The sequence below is a fragment of the Apium graveolens genome, unplaced genomic scaffold, assembly GCF_009905375.1.
Source record: "Apium graveolens cultivar Ventura unplaced genomic scaffold, ASM990537v1 ctg6095, whole genome shotgun sequence".
NCBI lineage: Eukaryota > Viridiplantae > Streptophyta > Magnoliopsida > Apiales > Apiaceae > Apium > Apium graveolens.
In genome coordinates this window covers 13,046-34,748 of record NW_027419219.1, presented here as the reverse complement: position 1 = coordinate 34,748, position 21,703 = coordinate 13,046, and the positions used below count along the sequence as shown (strand labels likewise).

Sequence of the window (21,703 nt, the reverse complement as noted above, 5' to 3'; positions counted from 1 at the left end):
TTTTCACCTTCCAATGGTGATAACTGTCTTTGTCAAGAACTGGGATTTTTACTCCAATATCCTTCTTACTCATCTTTGTTAGTTTCCAAGATCTTTAAACTCTTTGTGTGTCAAGAGCTAGCTCTGATACCAATTGTTATTCCTAATGAACTAACAATGAGATTTACAGAAGGGGGGTTGAATGTAAATTTCAAAACTTTTTCAAGTTTTGAGCAGTTTCAAAGGCTAAGTGTTTAAGATAAACAAGTGTATGAATTGCTTTAAGCTAATACAGACAGATATATATTCAAACACTAATGTAAAGAACACAACAGACCTTAAAAACTTTTCTGGTGGATTGTTGTTCCACCAGAGATGGTATTTCAGAAAATCTGTGATTCAAGAAGTTGATCACAGCTGCGTCCTAGTACAAACTAGATAATTTTTCTCTCAAGATTTTTCTAAACAGCTCTGGAAAAATTCTTTTCTAATTACTAGCTGCTACTTGGTTTATATATCACCAAGTTTACAAGTGAAGACAAAGATAAAAAGTACAATAATAAAATAAGTTCTCCACTTATTTCTTCTCCATTTTACTCCAGTGCATTGTTGACTATTGCCTCTTTATACTAGAGTCGAACGGCTGCTTTTTCTGATGTTCCTGAAATAGGCTACCACATCTCAGTTGTCTCTGTCAACCCATGTGCCTCTGTTTGTAGGTACAACTACCACTTGTCAACTGCTATTTAACAGAACATCCGTTGAAGCCTTCATCCATTGATGGCTTTATCCGTTGATGTGTTAGCAGTTGAAGCTCTATCCGTTGATGCACTCATCCGTTGAAGGATGTTATCCGTTGAAGCTTTAGAGACATCCGTTGAAGCTTTGTTTCTCATCCGTTGAAGGTCTTTAAGTAATCCGTTGACACCATTTCATTTATACAAAATTACAAGGCAAGAAATACTTACAATTGACCTTCCTATCTGCATATCCTCTAGTAGTCAACATGACTTATAATTTCCCTCAACATTTAAGAATTTATATCTCAAATTCAGAGACTGAAATGTGCTACAACACTAGACTTATTTCTAAGTAAAGCTACACCATCAACGGATAGCCAAAATGGTCTTATCCGTTGAGGCTACAAACACTAGATTTCTACTTAAGTGTTTTGTTAAACATATCATCAAACTAATGCACATATATTCCTAACAGTACGGTAACTATTCACTGACAGGTTCTTGGTATTCTAAGCAGTGAATTCATATTATCCGGATAGTCGCGATATGTTGAAAAGCATCACTCACGATGTAGAATAAATGTGATTAATTAATTAATCATATTTAATAAATTAGAGAATTTATATAAATAATGATAAAATAGTTTTATTATTATTTATTTCTACTACCGGCTTAATATTGAACATACAGGGTCACACCATAAAAATAGAATGATTTTATGGTGGAGGAATTAATTAATAATGGCTAATAATTATTTATTTGTGAAATAAATAATTAATTGGCAAATTTAATAATTGATTAAATGAGATTTAATTGATTATAAATTAATTAAGAAAAGTTCTTAATATTATTAATTAAGGATTTAATTTTTGGAAATTAAATCAAGAGAGAGAATTATTTCTAAAGTGTTTAGAAAAAGGATTAATAATTAAAAGGTGTTTTAATTATTAATGAGAATAATAAATGGGATAATAATAATATTATTTATGGGAAAATTTCAGCTGAAAATTTTGCCTATAAATACACTATTATAGACCCTATTTTATTCTAACCCCAGAAACCCAAAAGTTTTAGAAAACCAAATTCTCTCCACCTCCTCCTCCTCCTAAAAGTCGTTTTCTTGGTGGATACCGGTGGAGTGCTTCACACTTGAGGAGCAACTGCTAAGGATCTCTGATCGTTGTCTCCGAATTAATTTTAAAAGGTTAGATTCGATCCCTCGAATTTTTATTCACGATTTATATGCTTTTATTTGGATTTTGTATGTGTAAAAGTGTTTTGCCATGCCCCGCTGCGTTTAAAAATCCAACAACAGAAACATATTACAAAAAAGGGTGAGGCCCTTTTCGAGGTCCAAACGGGCTCTAACATTTTCGAAAAACCCGACCCGGCCTGGTCAAAGTCAAAATCTAAAAAACCTGGGTTTTAGCCCGACCCGGTTAAAGGCCGGGTTTTTTAAGGCCTGGTCAAAACCCGACCCGATGGACCTTTTGTGCATCTCTAGTCTGGATTCGAGTAATAATTTGAATCATTTATGATAATAATCTATTCATGATATATTTAATTTGGTAAAGAATCACAATTACTAGCGGGTAGGGATGACAACGGGTCAGATCGGATCGGATTTCGTGAGATCTAAATCCAATCCGTTATATTTTGGTTCAGATCGGGTTTGGGTCCGGATATTAAAAATAAATATCCAAATCCGATCCATCGGGTTTTTTCGGGTTTCGGGTCAATTTCGGGTTCAATTTGGATATTTTAAAATTAATTAATTAAAAATAAATAAACTTATATTATTATACAAATATGTTTTGTAAATGTTAAGTATACAAAAGTAGTACTTTATATATTGTCGACAAAGTATTGGAGTAGTGGTCGAGGTTTTAGTTAAATGTAGGTTAAAAGTTCGGCTCACTCGGTGCATTTATTTAACTAAAAAATACTAATAATACTCTACATATATAGATAATTCAGTATTTGAGTCACATATAATAAATTTAATTATAGATAATTATCCAATATCCAAGTTAATAATATTAGATTTAAATATTTGATATACATAAAATGTATTATTGTTATAAAATTATGTAAGATAAGAATATGTTATCGAATTTTTTCGAGTTTCGTGTTCGGATCAGGTTTGGACGATTTTGAGTTTCGGGTTGGGTATCGGTTCGGTACCTAAAATTCAAATTCAGATCCAAACTCTTTCGAGTCTAAAAATAAGATACAAATCCAAAAAATCAAATTTGGATAAATTCAAACGGATCGGAACGGGTCGGGTATCCGTCGGTTCGAGTAAAATTTCTATCCCCGGAAAAAATGAAAGAAAACTTCTGATAACTCACAGTTTCAGAAAAGTATTGATATCTATCTATCGTTTTTAATAACAATAATATTATAAAATCCATATCAATAATCAATAATAATCAATAATAATTCTAGAATCTGTTAACACGATCTCTACATACATTACATCTTTACATACATTACATGTTTAATTGATGATTGATCTCTCGATCTAGGGCAGTAGTGGCGGCAATGCTCAAGAAGATCGGGCGGTGTTAATGGGAAGCGGCGCATTCACGGATGTCGTTCGCCGTTTGTTTCATCGCCGATCTTACGTGAGTCAAAGTAAACGAAACGACGTCGTCAACAGTAATGACAAGTCAGAAACTCAAAACTTGAAACTCATACAAGTACCTAACCGCACGTTTTACAGGCTTGTGTCTACCGACACTCATAAACAGGTCAGTAAACTCTACTCAATCTGCTTGTACTATATCCCTCTATTTTTAGACATTTATTTATCCTACGTCTCGCCTCTCGACTGACCTCAAAAAATTATCGATAATTTATATGCTACTATTTCGTAATCCTGGTTCCGTATTCTGTTACGTATTCATAAATTATTTTCAACTACTTCCTAATTTTGATTACACTAATCATTAAAATATTTTATTTACTATTTCGAAATTCTGGTTTGGTCACAAATAATATGGAATAGTACTATAGTAGTAGTATTATTATATTCTTCGGGCTCCATGGAGCTGGGGAGGATAAGAAGATAAGGCTGGCTCACATTTCCATACGACTTTAAATTTTGATGTTGTCATCTTATTTTTAAATCATTTGTCTTTTTCATCACTTACTACATATGGTTCTGTGTGTAGTTATAGGATATTGATGTTTCTCATCATTTAAATGAATCTGTTGTTATGTCAACTCAAATTGTGATTATGTGTAATTGTTAGCTCTAATTAAACCGCGTATGACTTTGACTAAAATAACGGTGCTTTGTGTGTTTTTGGAGAGATATATATAATAGAATATATGAGGGTGGAACATGTACTAAAGAATATAGAATAAGACATATATTGGAAGCATATGTATTCAGCACTAGAGTTTGATTCGGTGGTGTTAGTTGTAGTTCTTGCTTTGATTTCTCGAAGCTTTTCGGAGGATTTGGCCTCCAATTGTTTCGTTTTCGCAGCAACAAACTCCTTTCCAACACCAACAAGGTAGATCTCAAGTCATTCTGCAGTCACCCTTTTGATTATTAAGCTGTTTTCTAAGGATTTGTATTGAAGTTATTGATATTTAATTCATCAATTGAGGTTTTAGGGACTAATAAGGGTGCATTCTTGAATTGAGGGTGGCTCTTTTTCTGTTGTCATACCTAACTTGCAAAAAAATAGTTTTTTTTATTGAAGTTTCTTTCTTTGGAAATTTGGAAACTTTTATATGTCTTGTTTACGGTGCTAGACAAATCAAAAGCGTGAGTTCTGTTGAACCTTATCGTCTATTGATATGTTGAATTTTGGCATAAAAAAGTGATCCTTATCATTTATCTGTCTGTGAGCTTTTAAGCTGTTTATATTTCTTACTTGCGCTATCTTCAAATGTTCGTATTCTAGTTTACTTTGTAATATTAAAGTTTATGCTTTTCTTCATTATATTTGAGTCTTAAGATAGAAATGGTATGCAGTATGCCAAATTTGAGTCTTAAGATAGAAATGGTATGCAGTATGCCAAAGAATTTACCTGGCCCAGAGGCTCAGAGAATGCTTCTATTATGGTGCTTTGAATTATCTGTCTTTATCATAGTTCTTACTATATTGCTGTTAAAACTTCGACGGAGTACTAAACGCAATAAACTTTTATCTTGAATTACTGTTTTCTTGACAATTTGCTTGGTTAAACCCTTTTATCTGCACTCTCAAAAGTATGGTGATTACATACTTCGGTGCTCTGATATGACTGATTGTTTAAGTTTTGGCTTTCTCGTCTAAGATAGATAGTGCTTCTTGTTTTTTCCATATATTTTTTCCTTATTTATTCACTCTTTGTTATGACTTATGAGTGAAGTACTGATGACAATTTCTTTGAACTCAGAACATGCTTGACAAAGAATTTTTCACCGAATATGGTGAGGCAAGTCTTTATGAAATTCAAGAAGTTGTTGGAAAGGGAAGTTATGGTGTTGTTGCTGCTGCAGTTGATACTCATACTGGGGAAAAGGTGGCAATTAAAAAGATTAATGATGTTTTTGAGCATGTCTCAGATGCCACGCGTATCCTCAGAGAAATCAAGCTGCTTCGGTTGCTTCAACACCCTGATGTTGTGGAAATAAAACATATAATGCTTCCTCCCTGTCGAAGAGAATTTAAGGATATATATGTTGTTTTCGAGCTGATGGAATCCGACCTTCACCAAGTAATCAAGGCTAATGATAATCTCACTCCTGGGCATCATCAGTTTTTCTTGTATCAGCTACTTCGAGCTTTAAAGTACATACATACAGGTATGGCGTCTTCATTTAAATCTGGTAAAATATCAGTTTGCACTCTACTTATTAGTGACCATACAGACCACTTCTGCATGCAGGACATGTTTTTCATCGAGATTTAAAGCCGAAAAACATCCTTGCTAACGCAGACTGCAAACTGAAAATATGTGATTTCGGGCTTGCTAGGGCATCATTTGATGATGCTCCATCAGCTATCTTTTGGACTGTATGTTCTGTTAAATTCGGTTAATTTGGTACTATGTTATTTAGCAGATTTGAATATTAGCAATCTCTGGTGAAAATATTCATGCATTTTTTAAATTTGCTTAAAATTACTGATAATTGTCATCAAAATTTTGAAGGACTATGTAGCAACAAGATGGTATCGAGCTCCAGAACTCTGTGGGTCTTTTTTCTCAAAAGTAAGTATAATGTCATATAGCATTAAATAATTTGTTATGGAGCTACTAATGATGATCCTGTAATTGGCTTTCCTGTTATTTTTGGATTTGCAAAGTTGCCAAAATAATGTCCCTATTCCCTCATTTCTGTTGGCAAAACTGGTGAATTCGGCAACAAAGGGTTGGTGCAGTGGTTAAGCTCTTGTCCCCCTTGCGGGAGGTCAAGAGTTCGACTCATGGTGTGTGCGTGTGTTATTAATTAGCAAAAAAAAAAGCTCGTGAATTCTTTGCTGTGCCCTTTGGAATTGTTAAATCTTTGTGCAGAATACTTTCTAAACCTTTGATACTTGTGCAGTACACACCTGCTGTTGATATCTGGAGCATAGGGTGCATATTTGCTGAAATGCTTACTGGTAAACCATTGTTTCCTGGGAAGAATGTGGTACACCAACTGGATCTCGTTACTGATTTGCTTGGCACCCCACCTGCTGAAACTATTGCAAGGGTCTGTGCTCTTCTTCTGTTGAACATTTTGCAGCTAGGGGACGACCCTTTATTATGGTTACTGTCAATTACATGAATTTAGATTTTAAATACTCATGACACATGCCTCCACTGAGACTTGAACCCTTAACCTCTTAGTATAGGGGCGTCCACTAGGCTAAATTCTTTCAAATATGAATGTGCATATGTCACATGTGTTTATATAAATATTTTAATAACTCATATGCTGCATGAAACCAACAGATACGGAATGAAAAGGCTAAAAGATATTTAAGTAGCATGAGGAAGAAAGCACCTATTCTTTTCTCACAGAAGTTTCCTAATGCCGATCCATTGGCTCTTCGTTTACTTGAGCGTTTGCTTGCATTTGATCACCAAAATCGACCATCTGCCGAAGAGGTACATCACTGACCAGAATACACACAACTATCTAACTGTCAATGGTTCAATCTTATATTTGATTATCTGTTGCAAGTTGACACTGATGGCTCTGTTAATTAATTAGGCCCTGGCAGATCCATACTTTCATGGTTTGGCCAACTTGGACAATGAACCATCCAGACAGCCTATTTCTAAGCTTGAGTTTGAGTTTGAAAGAATGAAGTTAATTAAAGATGATGTGAGGGAGTTAATATACAGGGAGGTATATTCATAAACAGTCACTTCTATCAAAGGTTCAATTTTTTTTCCTTTTTTGGTTGCCAACCCACTGCTTACTTCCAATCTTTTCTCTGAGCAAACAGATATTAGAGTATCATCCGCAAATGTTGCAGGAGTACCTTTATGGTGTAGAGCAGACAAGCTTCATGTATCCAAGGTCAGGAAGTACTTTATTTGGGTCTGACTTGTGTATCTCACATATTCTTTTGATGATTTTACCATTTAATGTACTCGAGTCACTCGACCCAAAAAAACATCTACGTCTTAACCCGGTGAAATTACTCACAGTATTCTACTAATTTAACAGCCATTTGGTTGTACTTTAAACAAAGACAATGGTATGACGGGTAAAAAACCTTACACCAGATTTTCCTGCATTGTGATTAGGTTTTGTGGTATCCTTTCTTTGCTTATAGAGAGCGAACCATAATTTGTTTTCATTTTGGCCTGCAACTGCACATCCGCTATATTAAATTGAGGGCTACAAAACAAAGATTCGGTTGTTTTTCAAATTAAAATATGTATGTAAAGAACTAAGACCAAAGTGTTCCTTTGACATTGAGAAAGTAAATTGGATTCAACAAGTGGCCAGATTTTGGGCAGGAGACATTCATGTAGGATTCAGTTTCCATAAATTTGCCGATCAGTAATTTTCTTGTTTAATAACTTTCCAATTTCACCTGTTACATAATATCAGTTTTTTAATTGAGTGATCTTGTAAATATGAGTAAATGAATACTTGTCCGAGTGTGTCTACTTTTTTTATGATTCTTTTTCTTAAAATATATTTTCAACGAACTTCATTGGAGACTAAATTATGTTGGAAAAAAACATGTTTTACCGTAGTGGAGTTGATCGATTTAAGCAACAATTTGCTCACCTTGAGGAGCCTTGCGTTAATGGGGAAAAAAGCACTCCGCTTCAAAGGCGATATGCCTCTTTGCCCAGGTACATTTTTCCTAAGACATGAATATTCTTGTGGTGTTGTTTAAAATGGTATCAAAGTTGTTCTAACATGAGATTTGATTATTCTGCAGAGAGCGGATCTGTCCACATAAGGATGAAGACACTGATCAAAGCAATGATTCAGAAATGCGAACTACAGCAGCTGTTGCACGCACAACTCTTTTAAGCCCGCCAAGGTCACAGAGGATTATGGAATCAGAAACGATGCAGAATGGCCTCTGCCAACCAAACTGTACTAAACATGGCTTGTTGAGAAGTTCTAGCATTAGTGCATCCAAGTGTATAGAAGTAACTGATAAAGGCTGCAAGGTAAGTTGTCTTGCTATTTGTACAGTAAAAAACTAGTTTTTTTATAGCTGCTACCAAATGAGACTTGCCTCTTTGATTTTTTATCCACCATTCCTATTTTCTTCCATTTGGTTTTTTATTGCTTGCTATGTAAGAGGGATGGAAGCTTGTAGGCATATAGTTTAAGTAAAATTGACCCAAGCTCAGCTAATAATTAATTTTCCGTAAGTTGGATATCCACTAAGTATCTTATTTATATATTACATTGGCCAGGATCAGCATAATGAGGATCAGATTAATGGGCTGTCGCAGAAGCTTGCCACATTCTATGCGTAATTGCCTTCAGTTATAAAACATGGATTCAGAGGCTGTTGCATATTTGCATGCTTCAAATGGCCTATTCGTGGCAGCTTTAGGGTCTCAAGTGGTGTTACCAGAGCATATCTTGGTTTCAGTTACTTGACTTCACATGTAGATTAGCTATCACAGCTCCATGAGCCGATGGCTATTGCTTTAGCCTTTAATCTATGGATTTGTTCATGTTTTATTCATTTTGCTTAAACTATCTAACATGATTTCAGAATATATTTACACAAGGCTTATAGTCGTTAAAAGTTATAGGAACTCTAAAAATTGTTTCATAAAAAAAATTCATTCAGAATTATCAGATTAGTGGAAAGAGTGCGTACGATATAATAAATGTATGTTGCATATCTTATGCTGTACATAACATGCTCCCGAATCCCGCTAAATTCATTTCCCGTCCACTCCTAATAACTTGAAAATAAGAACTTGCAATAGTCAGAGTCCCAATCTACATACTAACCACCAGAATAGTCATTTCACTTCTCGGTATAGGTAATACGTAATTGTATCCGACATGAGCAAACTTGTTTAAATTGACCTCTGTGAGTAGTAGCCTGTATTGGATTCAATTTAATGGAGGCAAAGTTTGAAATAGACATTTTGATATATACATGACCTATCGAAATCCCAAATTGTTCCTTGAAATTTAAAGATCTGTAGTACTAGGCTACTGAGAAACTAAAAACCGACCCATCTTTTTGGAATAGAATAAATTCTGCATCCTTGAAAAGGCACCACAGATCCGTAAATTCATTTGATGGCTCAAAATTGCCTACTAGCTACCAACCATGGCTATGTCGTTTTGGGTACACATTCCAGTCTATTTGCACTAGTCTCAGTTATACTTGTGACATTTACAAGAATCATACAACTTTCTTGATTTCTATCATTTTATAATTTATAATCACACAGCAACTTCAAATGTTCTTTTTTTGACACCCAGTCATCATCCGGAGCCTCTAATACTGTTTACAAATGAAAAGCCCACAAAATTTATTCTACTCATATGTTCTTCATATGCAAGTCAACAGTTCTTCATATGCAAGACAAGAATTATTTCGACTGGTTGAATGCAAAGTTTACGTCATTAATTGTTGTACAAAAAGCATAACAACTTCATAAATGGTCCTATGATAATTATACAAGAGGATTTGATACTAGATGTTCCATCGGAGGTCAACATGAACCTTTAGCCACTATCATCAAGTTGTCCATGAGAAACAAGGTGAGCCATGTGTTTCTGCAGCATTAGAAGACACAAATTAAAACATTACGAGCAGTACGGATCTCGTTGTATGCAAAATTATAATTGCTGAGTTTTAGTATGTATTTACTTTTCCCGTGCTACATAGTAAATACTCTATCTTAAAATTAAAGGTAAAAATGTTTTTAAGTTAAAAAAAGAAGAATTCCTGGTAATTTCATGAATGAGGTTTTTCTTTGAAGAGTACAGAAAAATATTAGCAAAACACTTGCTATCCAACCGAGGACCCTGACCCTGATTGCAAGAGCTACATTAGAATCCCCTTAACAACCCCACTCTTCAGAGCATAACTCACTGAGAAAATTATAGGGAAATAGATATGGAAATCAGAACAAAAGAATAAGTCTTTATATATGTCTACAACCTGCCATTTTCAATCAAGCACCATTCATATATGTCAACAGCCTGCCAATTTCAATCAAGCACCATTAAGTGGGAACCAAGCTTGTGGGAATTTAGATAAAAATTGGTTAAATGATTCTTGCAACTGGGTTACGAAAACCCTGTTTTAAAAAGTCCAGGTTCCAGCATAGCGTATTGCTTACAATTGTCTATTTAAACTGAGTAGAGTGAGGAGATGAGCTAATGGATATAGTACAATCCATGATATTTTTAATTACGATATAATAAATATAACTCCTTATGTTGTGTTTAAATGGAATGAAATGAAATTAGGAAGGAAAAATGAAATAAAACTTCTGCTATTTAATGGTTATATGTTAATAAATTTTCATCCTCCCTCCATTCCATTCCCAGCAATCTATACTAGACCTCAAACCCGTGAAATAGAGGAGTGTTAAATTTTCATCCTCCCTCCATTCCATTCCCAGCAATCTATACTAGAACTCAAACCCGTGAAATAGAGGAGTGCTCCAGTCTCCTTCACCGTTTTCTCTACAAACTTCATCGTAATTTATTTTTACTCCCTCATTTGTGTTCACTATTCCCTCTCAATTATTTTATGTCTTAAATGTTTACTCCTGATTCTTAATTCCAATCCGTCTCCGTTCCATTCTCTCCAACCAAACTTCATTATAATAAATTTTCACCCACTCATTTTTGTGCACTATTTTCTCTCACATCTTTTTTTGTCTAAAATTTTCACTCATGATTTTTCATTCCATTCCTTCCACGTTCCATTCTCTACAACCAAACAAAACATCTGGGAATATCCCTAAACATTATTAATAGTGTTTCAAAGACAAAAAACACAGCTGACAGCTTGGTATTTTAGTACTAATTCTGGGACCAATAGGGCTATCCACTTTCTTATGAAATAAAGAGCACAAAAATCGCCCTCAGTAGTCGGTATGAGAGAATTACATTTGTAAATGATATTAGTGTCCACTTTCTTGTGAAATAAAGAGCACAAAAATCGCCCTCAGTAGTCGGTAAGAGAGAATTATATTTGTAAATGATATTAGTGGCTAACTGACTGCAACGAATTTGAAACTTATTGGACCAAACTACATGTATTGAAATAAAATAAGAAAGTATATATAGGATCCGCAGAACAAATTATGCAACCAGAATGAAAGCAACAGAACACATAAAGTCTAGAAAAAAAAATCAACCATATAGATGAATCTATAGGATTAAAGCTCTACCAATGTGCTCGTTTCATGTATGTCCTTGTGCCCCTATATGTAGAAGCAGAACGGCAACTGGCGGCGCCCTCTAACAGCTTAAACATTATTTACTGCTATAAAGGGCATTTGTCCTATATAGAACAGCCTAGCTCCACCCTTTTAAAAAACCATAAGCTAAGGGATGCATTTTGAGTCATAAATAATGTATACCCTTAGTTAACAAATAGCAATTGAAGCGTAGCAGTCTAACCAAACATATTGTTGATTCTTGTTCTTATTCAGTACAACCATACAAAAAGAAGGAAACTTTGAGAACATCAAAAACTTACAGCATGATATTCAAAAGGGGCTTTTCCTTGACGGTTAAAATGATCAGCCATTACGCACCACTCAATCGGTCCCCACTCTTCGATTTCAAAGCAGTTGCCAAGAGCAGCTTTATATAACTACAAGAACTATAAGAATAAATAACTGCATAATAAACCTGTAACGGCATTGACATCAAAAACTTCCAATCAATAAACAAACAGACCTTAGCAGCATCAGTCAAAAGCTCCGTTCCAGCTGGGTAAGATGCGTAGTACTGATCAGCTCTAGAGTACCCAGCTCTAGTCCTACAAAACCCAAATCAACAGATCAATAAAAACTCCAATTCACCCTCACAATGTCAATTTAGAGTCACGGTCAGACTCACGTATTATTTGTATATGCATAGGTAACAAGCGTTGCAAAGCAATAAAACCCGGTATAGGATACAAATCTCCGAAACTTCTGCACCTTCAAGATATCCCTAAACCCATCAATCACCCTCATGTTTGCTCATTAAAATACAATGTGCAACAATATACCTGAAACCCAAAAAGCAAGCTTGTTTAAGGCATTTCATCAAACATGTTATGTGCATCTATGGTTTTAAAATAAAAGTAAAATATCACATTTGATTCCGCCACTAAAAGACTCAAAGATTTATATATTATGGATATATAGAGGGAGAGATGCATACAGATACCAGAATCGGGGTATAGAGAACTAGAGCTGAAACACTCAGATATTGGCGGCAAGCTACCGTCTCTCTATTTTATGTGCGTTTAAACGATAAACATATGTTTTAATCCCTTTGTAAAAGATTTCTCTAACCTTTGGCTTATTTGTTAAAAGAAAAGTTTAACTATTTTTTAAACTTAAACATGTAAATTTATTTTCATTTTTGGTACCGTCTTTGATTCTTTTTTTAATATTTAAATGACTTTCATTAACAAAAAAGTAATTTGTCTGTGATGATGATGATTAGTTAATAATTTAATTTAATTTTTTATTTTGATTTTTATGAAATTTAGAGTACAAAATTATCAGTCTCCGGCTATCACTACATTTTTCATTTTAATATTTCAACATAACTTCAATTATAATGTTTATGCTTTGAAAACTTAATATAGGAATAAACTTTTATCTTTGACCTTTGATAATTCTTAGCCACCATTTTGGTGATATAGATTATTTTTTTTCTCTGTGCATATAAAACGGTAAATTTGTTGAATTAAAATATTTGATGATAATTTTTGCATATAAAATCAAAAGACATCAAATCTATTACGTGATTTTGTTTATTTGGTTGATTAACGCCTTTCAAAAAAAGCTTAATATTTTTCAGAAAAAATATTAATTAAAATGCATAAAATTCAATCAAACAGTTATTAACACTTTACATAAATAAAATCCAAAATGGACTCTCTCAACGACTCTCTCATCTCCTTAACGGAGTTTCAATCGGAGAAAGCAGGAACGACATGTGCTAAATCGGAGGTGAAGTTAATACAGGACGGTGGTGCTAAGAAGGGGAAGTTCGATGACAGGGAACAAATTATTAAGGACTTTATGTGGGCTCATAAAGATCTGTTGGATAAGAAAGTTAATGAAAGTTTCTTTAGAGGTGACAAGCAAGCAGTTACAGAAGTATTAAATCAGATTCATTGGAGAAGTTTGAACGCTAGAGGAGGGCTAGAATGAAAGGTAAGGAATAAAGTATCTTTGGGCGAGAAGGAGCATTTGAATGAGTATTTAGTAATAAGACTTATGCTCGGGTATTAGATCTTACAGTTGCTAGTGTTAATGACATCCATGAGAAGAAAGGTAAAGAAGAGGAATGGCAGGTGGTTTAAAGAAGGAAGAATAAGTATAAGGTGAATTCTAAGCCAACATTTACCATTTTTTGTATGATATTCCGGCGAACATTAAAGTTTGGGTAGTTTTGAACTGTTTTAATCGGTTAGGGTGGTATTGGATATAATATTACCCAGGAAAAGGGATAAACGAGGTAAGAGAATAGGTTTTGTTAAAACTACTTCAGAGCTAGAGGCCGGTACAATTATATTGAATGCTAAAGAACAAGGAGGGTTGTGTTCGAATATTAGAATGAGCCTTAATGAAAAAGTGAGAAATACACATACAGTGGATAGTAAAAAGTTGTTGAGTTTTAATCATGATGTGAGTTATAATTAGAGGGAAATGGGTTCAGAGCAAAATAAGAAGATTGTTGAGGTAGAGAAGGTAGAAGTGAAATAAGGCAAGACAGTTGCAAGAAAGGAGTTGTTAGGTCCAAAAGGTATATACAGAGAGGGGGGTGAATGTATGTTCTTCGTTTTCTAAAATTAATTGCAGCGGAATATCAAAACTAAAAAACGAAATAAACAAATACAAAGAGATTCACGAAATAATTCCTGTTATTAAAAATTTAAACCATAGAGGGTTGCTTACAACTCCGAATATAAATTATTGGAAGCAACAAATATAGAGAGAACCAAAAATAATAACTATCAATCTTGGGTTCTATCTATCACTCTAAAAAATTTAAAACTCTTATCAAATGATATTAAATACAATCAAAGAAGTTTTAAATAATGAGTGTTACAAGTTTGTAAGGCTTTAAATGGTGTGGAACAAATTGGATATGACCTCCCCTTGTTCAATAAAGCTTTTAAGAAAATGCTGAAAATCTTTTGCAAAAGTTTCACACTGTTGAAAATGGAGAGATCATGAATTTAATTTGTTGTTGTTAATTATATAGATTGATAGGTTGGAAAGAGAAAAAGGACACGTGGCAGCACCAGGACCAAACAATTAAAATTGCACAGCTTGCATGTTGAATTACTTGCGACCCTGAACTTCACAATATACTTACTTACGACCTGGAGTGTGTCAAGGAATTTGCGTTAGAAATATTCAGGTTAGTTACGACCATGCATTCCTTGTATAACTGTTACCTGCGACTACCATTAACAGTGTACAAAGACTTGCAATTTTTCTAAGTCGCAAATTTACTTGCGACTCTATAAGCCTTGTACAACACTTAGTTGCGACTTATCCTGCTTGTACCGTTTTTGCCTTAGAAGATTTGAGCTGTATCATTTTACTCGCGACTTAGAGATGTAGGAGAATTGCTCTCTTTATTCATACAACACCGAACCAACAAGGATAGCCAGGCGGGTCGTTTGATGCACGCGGGATTAAAAGCAGAGAGTTCTGTACACGCGCGCAAGAAGACCTGCCATTTTCATTTCTTTTGTATTGTACCACCTGTTCCTGTGCCGGCTTTTTTTTTCTTTGTTTATTGATTTGCCACTTAGTGTACAAACTGTCTAGTTCCTTTTGTTAATAAACAAACAAATGAAGGCATTTTTTTTTTCACTGCCTGAACAAAACAAATGAATTTGTTTTGTTAATACACTGCCTGGCTTCATTTCTTTTAATAAGTAAACACATGATGACACAAAAGGATGCATGCATGCATGCAAACTGGAAATCTAGTTGGCAAGGCAGATTTAAAAAATAAATAAAATATTTGATTAATAAAATAAATAAATAAAAAAATGAATTAGATTTTATTTATTTATTTAATTAAAAATTAAATATTAATTTATTTTTCCAAAATCACATATTGATGTTAAATTAAATAAATAAATAAATTGATTTCCATTTATTCATTTAATAAAAAATCAGCCATTGATTAAAATAAATCCAGTAAATCCTCGGGCTGTACTCCTTTGTATCTTCAAGCCTTCTAATCTCCGGGTTTTCGTACTTTAAAATATTTCCATTCTTCTCGAGTACCAAAACCACTTAACAGTATTTCTAAAAATAATACTCCATTTTCTTTCAAAGATCACTGACGTCTAGTGCAAGAGTCTGGTTCACAGACGACCAGTTCCGCTCTCAGGCCTTCGTATTATACCCGTACAAACCAATGTTAAGTCTTCTACCAAACCAACTTCACTATGAATCCTTGAGGTCTTCACACTGATTCTGATAACTGCTTCGAATGACTCCAACCTTATTCCTACGATGCCTGAACATATTAATGAACTTCATACGGATCACTGTTGACGCCTTCTTCATTGCATCTAACAAAACCTTTATGCCCAATAAACAATATGTACTAATTCTAGTGGAATATAGATTATTTCAAAGTCCTTATTCTATGTTGAGTTATCCAAACCAATATTGTTGAGTTGTACATATAACTTCAATCTTACTCAACAATCTCCCCATATTTGACTGTTACACCTGATGGTCAAATAATAATGGAGAAACAACAGTTTGGAGGATAACTCAACTAACCATAACCAAAAATCTTCAATCAACTTTCAATTTTCATTTCTGGACTTGGAAATAATACTATCTTATATCTACCACATCTTCTATACACATTCAGCTTCAGCATATAACATATTCTTCTCTCCCTTATGTAAAGTTACAGATAGATACGTCTTCCAAATAATGTCTTCAAAAATATTAAGATCTTCCCATAAAGCACATAGAAAACATTTTGGAATCCAGAAATGAAACCCAATAATCTCTCCCCCTAAAATGAAGAATCCCCTCCTTAGTACAATAAAATTAGAAATCCCTCTTCTTAGTTTCATAAAAACTATTCGTCCATAATTTTTTTATAATCTCTCCCCCTTAGTTGAGTAATCCTTCAAAATGTATTTAGAGTAGAACTTTAGGATTAACCAACCAAGTGAAGAAATTATTTGGTAACCAATTCTCACAGTGCAAGTATGTGATTTCTGTTTAGTGATCTCACATTGTGTTTCACTCCACTCTACACTCAAGTGTTTGTCACTCAGTCTAACAGTGTGTCACTCACTCGAAGCTCCAAACATTCAAGTGTACCTGCAAGAAAATCGTTTTCATAGAAAAGTTTCCTTCCACTTCAAGGATAGAAACTCTCAGTCAAGAGATTCAGAAATGTTCCTTCTAAGAGGGGAAATTAGGATTCTTTTAAGTGGCAGAATTCCTGATATCCCTCAACTTCCATAAAGAAGTATACCTCATAAACTCGTCAGATAATATCTGAGTCCTTATTTACGAGCTGTAATTTTGACAAAGTCAAAATCATTTCTAGATTTGAATTTTGGGAAGATAACCAATGATCAATTATATGCCATTAGGTATCAAAGATTTCTTCTAAAGTCTGTGAGGACTTACCAGAGTCTCCAAGATCTTAACCCAAAAGATCAGAGTCCAAGATCCTTTCACATATCATAGACTAGGATCTGAGAATTAAGATCGAGCAACTTCCAGGATCATATGTTCTCATTCAAGATCAGAGATAAAGAGCAGAAACATGATCCAGGATTTCAACCATTACCATTGACCTTGATATGGTTTGACAATGATTGCTGCGTCAATACCTTCCTTGTGAGTGTGAATCTCATATGTACATTAGAAACATTTTAATCAAGGGGTAGTGACTCTCATACAGATGCCCTGGCTGACAGGAGAATTTTCAATAGATAACATTCTGTTGGGATAATGCACCTAGTAACTGTTTAAATGCCTTTTTCAGCTCTATATTCTTTTGAGAGAATATATATGGGATTACAGATATCTCAGGTTATAAATACTCCACTTTTTTATGAGAGACAGAGTTGTAGGGTTGACCTTTCCTTCCTTATGTTGTGCTTCTTGGCACTATCTCCTTCATTCTCAAAACAACTCCAATACCAATGGTAATTTTGTCTGATCACTGAGTTGATATCTCAAGAAACTTAAGTGAATCAGAACAAAATATGGGGGATGTATCAGAGTAAGGTAGTGGAATACTGTTTGAGAAATGTTTGGTTATAATGACTTGGGTTAGAACCTATGAGGTTTGATAGGCTCTTAGTCAGTTCCTAAAACCACTGAGGGTGTTGAAGATCACAAACATTCGAAGTACAATATCAGAGAATTTAATGATCAAGAACAGAGTGATTTCAGAACCAAATATATTTTTACCTTTACTTACCACAATATGGATTCATGAAGGATGTCTCAGATGATCATGCTTTCTGATTCTTTTGATAATGCTACTTAATCAAGTCTCACTAGCTCAAAACAGTTCAAGTTAGTCCAATAAAGATAAACACTATGGAGAAAAGGAAGTGAACATTGTTCCAAACTTATAAGACTTGCATAAGGTAATCAAAGTATAAGAAATATATCAGGATCTAATATTCTAAACAGAGTATATGCATTGCAAGATCATAAGAGTTACACACAAGATCAACACATAAGTCATAAAATCAATTAAATATGATAAGAGTATATCCAACAAGTCTGCACCAATTGATTAGTCAATCACAAGACTAAACCAATTAAAATCTACTCCTAACATAATCATATCAAAACTATCACTAGTTATGCTGCATATTTATTCTAGCACAAGATAAACAGAGTTATTCTAGCATAAACAGAGAATCGGAGTGACCAAGGAATCTGTTGTCAGAGTTACCTAGGTTCTGAAACTCAACAATCATACAGAATTACTCAGAAAACATGATACAATCACACAGAATATAATCATAGTATTCAAGCTAGTTGCACAGAATCTTAAGCATGATCTAAACCTATAAACCAGAGTCATGGTAAGATCACAAATGAGATTACAGGGTCTTAGATCAAAGTGCAAACAATATTGAGATGTGTGTGTGCGCTAAAATAAATATCAATATCATGAGTATTTGCATCAGAGTAAACATATAGCATGTAAACATTCAAACAACTCATATATTACATCAAAAATTCTAACTTACTTACCACTAGCATATAACATATAAAGCATGGTAATCAGTTACCTTCAAAACAAGTTTACAAACATGGATATATATATATATATATTGAAATAGATATGTAAACTTACTTTCCCATGTTGTTAACTTAGATTTGTGGAATATTGTTTGTTTTGCTCCCCCTGAGCTGTTGCTGAATCAAATCTGAGATTTGGTGCTTTGAGGGGAATAAATCTTGAACTTGTACCAGAATCTGGATCTAGATCAACCCCTATTATATTCAGGAAAAGCTTCAGGTTTCTTTTCACTCTTGGAAACTCTTCAATATTTAAAGATTGTGAACTATCCTTGAATCTGGGAAAAAGCCTCTACAAATTTAATCTTGATTGAGTTCATCTTGCATAGAAATCACTCAATTTGGATCTCCAAGAGTTTCACTGCTTCCTTTGGTTCCATTGGTGATAGAAAACCAGAATCTATTCACTTGATTGCAGCAGCTCTTCTATCCCTTACTCCAGTATTAGAAATACTAAGTACCACATTACTTCATTCTTTACGTCTTGGTAGACTAGCTCTTGGTGACTCCGTATTTCCAGAATTAAGTCGAGTCTGACTAGTAGATCCTTATTCTTCTTCTTCTGATCCTCTAGCCTTTACCTCAGTATCGAAAACACCAAGCATCAAGTGCCAATGATAGTTTTTACTCCATTCTTACATCTTGGTAGACTAGCTCTTGATGATTCATTATTTTCAGAATTATGTTGAGTCTGAGTAGCGGATCCTTGTTCTTCCTCTTTTTCTCCCCTTGAGTTGTTGTCAGCATGATCTATAGAATCTGAAGATTGTGGATTGGTTCCAAACATGGTATGACTGTGCTTCTTTTAGTTTCCACTATCATTAACTGCATTTGAACCATTTCCACTATCACCACTGTCAATTCATCCTTCAGAATATGAATCTTGAGAACTAGTTCCAGAAATAATTTGACTATCTTTGCTTGTCTCGGGACCATTCCCATCAGAGTCTGAATCAGAATCGTGATCACTGACAAGATCATTTGCAGTTACATCTTCATTTGGAACATCCTCAGTTTTGTCTTCATCATCAGAAAGATCTTCAACATCTAGATTGTCTAAGCTGTCTTCCTTCTGATTACTTGGGAGCTTGCTGTCATTAAATGTTAATAATGACCAAAAATAAAATCTCATAATGAAAAATGATTCATTATCCATTAAGTCTACTACCAAATATGGTATTCAATCAAGAACTCATTAATTGTTAGACTCCATGGAAATTGGATTATGTCCAACTATGCTACACACATGATTTTGATCTTAGTGAGTTTTTCAGAAAAAGCAATTTAAAATATCTCACTATTATCAAAATCTCACCACTGTCTTGTGATAAAAATATTAAAAAAATTGTCAACAAATTTATTCAAGTACGTAGTGCTACACAACTCACCATTAACTAGTAATAAAACTATCAACAAGAATTATTACTAGATTTATCAGAAGTTTATAGTGCTACAAATATGACCACCAACTAATGATATGAATTATCAAGAGTTTATGGTGCTACAAAACTCATCACTAACCACTGAAAAAGATTCTCAATAGTTTAATGCTACTAATCTCATCACAAACCACTGAAATAAATTATCAGAGGTGTGATGGTGCTATTACTTTAACAATTTGACTTATGGAGCAAATAATAAAGTTTAATTGCTTCAAGGTCCATAAATCAAAATATTAAAGTAGAAACACAACAAATAAATGCAATAGATATTCAACAAATATATGCATTTAAATATTTAGCGAAAGATGACATTCCTGATTTCACGCCATATCCCATAGTGATTCCTTTGCTGTCATCTCCAAAGATAACTACTGGGCCATCTTACTTGTCCACTTTTGATAGCAGGGCTCTATCCTCGAACTCTTATGTATTAAACATCCAACGTTCAAAATTCACATGGCTCGCTTCACTTTTGCTTGCCCTGTCTACATTATGGATCAAGTTTTCTTTGGTACCTAAACTAAATTGGGTCCAGGGGACTTAGAAATATTCACAGTTTGAGCAATATTAGATGCAAATTTAACATGCTTTTGTTTCTCATCGACCGTCTCCTTATTCTCTTTAGAAGCCTTAAGAATGCCTTTAAACTTCCAAGTAGGAGTTTACTTCCTAACTTTAGGAGGACTAACAATCTTTTCCCTAACATGCTTTCTACTCATGTTCTTATCATTATGCTTACAAGTAGTGGATGGCAAATACATCAAGTTAAGATAAGAAGACAGGGTATTAAAAGCACATGGCATATATTTAGATTTATGACATGATGAATGAGAACTAGGCATGGCAGGCATGTTATGCTTATTAAGAATTTTATCTTTATCTACTTTACTCGCAGTACATGCATATGCAAGATGCGAAGCAGAATTACATTTAAAGCATAACTTCCTAGAAGAATTAGGTTTTAGCAGATCTTCATTTTTATTGCTAACACCTAACTTCCCATTTATATTGCGTATGTTCTTCTTTTTAGCCTTATGAACATCTCTATCATCTAAGTGAGTATTGGATTCATCACTAGAAGATGAATCCTCAGATGACTCTACAGTTGACTCTTCCTCACTTGAGACATAGTCTTCAACAAACACCTTATCTTCATTGAAAGAATCAGGAGTAGCCTTTTTGCATAAAAAATTATTGGCCTTTTCAGAAGCTTGTGATATATCTGAAGAGTTTGATTTACCATTATCAACACTCTCTGATTTAATCACATGTTTTTGTCCAACATCTGGATCCAATGTCAATTATGGCTCCACTGATTTGGTTGTTAATAATTTCCCTTGCACTAATAGCAGAGTTCTGATAATCTTTCAATTTAGATTCCAACTCGGCTATTTGACTCCTACGGACAACATCTAAATCCTAACTGGATTTGACCATGTTCTCTAAGCAATCATTACATTTCTGAAGATTATATAATTCAACGGTAATTAGGCCTAGTTCTTCTTATCTAGTGAGCAACAATCTATTTTTATATTTTATTCTATTTACTTCCTCTTTAAAGCTGACATGAAGCTGAAATAATTC

The 21,703-nt window shown here is 34.1% G+C and overlaps 2 protein-coding genes across 4 annotated transcripts; one reads left to right on the top strand and one right to left on the bottom strand.

Moving 5' to 3' along the window:
• Positions 1–3,110: 3,110 nt before the first annotated feature.
• On the top strand, positions 3,111–8,948 carry LOC141703031 (mitogen-activated protein kinase 9-like). 2 transcript variants are annotated; one of them, XM_074506649.1, is made up of 11 exons: positions 3,111–3,472; positions 5,118–5,526; positions 5,610–5,737; positions 5,874–5,933; positions 6,268–6,417; positions 6,660–6,815; positions 6,922–7,059; positions 7,160–7,233; positions 7,923–8,024; positions 8,114–8,351; positions 8,604–8,948. In XM_074506649.1, exons 1-11 carry the CDS (start codon positions 3,290–3,292, stop codon positions 8,664–8,666), a joined length of 1,701 nt encoding a protein of 566 aa, XP_074362750.1. In that variant the 5' UTR covers positions 3,111–3,289; the 3' UTR covers positions 8,667–8,948. The 2 variants fall into 2 exon arrangements, with proteins under 2 accessions (XP_074362750.1, XP_074362751.1); XM_074506650.1 differs by lacking the exon at positions 3,111–3,472 and adding an exon at positions 3,816–4,243.
• A 716-nt stretch (positions 8,949–9,664) lies between these two features.
• LOC141703030 (uncharacterized) lies at positions 9,665–12,710 on the bottom strand. 2 transcript variants are annotated; one of them, XM_074506648.1, is made up of 5 exons: positions 12,559–12,710; positions 12,244–12,397; positions 12,082–12,163; positions 11,879–11,995; positions 9,665–9,936 (listed from the first exon to the last, which is right to left on the bottom strand). In XM_074506648.1, exons 2-5 carry the CDS (start codon positions 12,360–12,362, stop codon positions 9,886–9,888), a joined length of 369 nt encoding a protein of 122 aa, XP_074362749.1. In that variant the 5' UTR covers positions 12,363–12,397; positions 12,559–12,710; the 3' UTR covers positions 9,665–9,885. The 2 variants fall into 2 exon arrangements, with proteins under 2 accessions (XP_074362749.1, XP_074362748.1); XM_074506647.1 differs by having other exon boundaries at positions 12,553–12,706.
• Positions 12,711–21,703: the final 8,993 nt, after the last annotated feature.

Excerpts from the sequence above, each read along its gene's own strand:
- LOC141703031 (XM_074506649.1), top strand. The coding sequence starts at position 3,290 with ATGGGAAGCGGCGCATTCACGGATGTCGTTCGCCGTTTGTTTCATCGC. Across the intron at positions 6,418-6,659 it reads CTGCTGAAACTATTGCAAGG|ATACGGAATGAAAAGGCTAA; the intron begins GTCTGTGCTCTT and ends TGAAACCAACAG. Across the intron at positions 7,060-7,159 it reads GGGAGTTAATATACAGGGAG|ATATTAGAGTATCATCCGCA; the intron begins GTATATTCATAA and ends CTGAGCAAACAG.
- LOC141703030 (XM_074506648.1), bottom strand. The coding sequence starts at position 12,362 with ATGAGGGTGATTGATGGGTTTAGGGATATCTTGAAGGTGCAGAAGTTT. Across the intron at positions 12,164-12,243 it reads TATGCATATACAAATAATAC|GACTAGAGCTGGGTACTCTA; the intron begins GTGAGTCTGACC and ends TGGGTTTTGTAG. Across the intron at positions 11,996-12,081 it reads TTTTGACTGATGCTGCTAAG|TTATATAAAGCTGCTCTTGG; the intron begins GTCTGTTTGTTT and ends TAGTTCTTGTAG.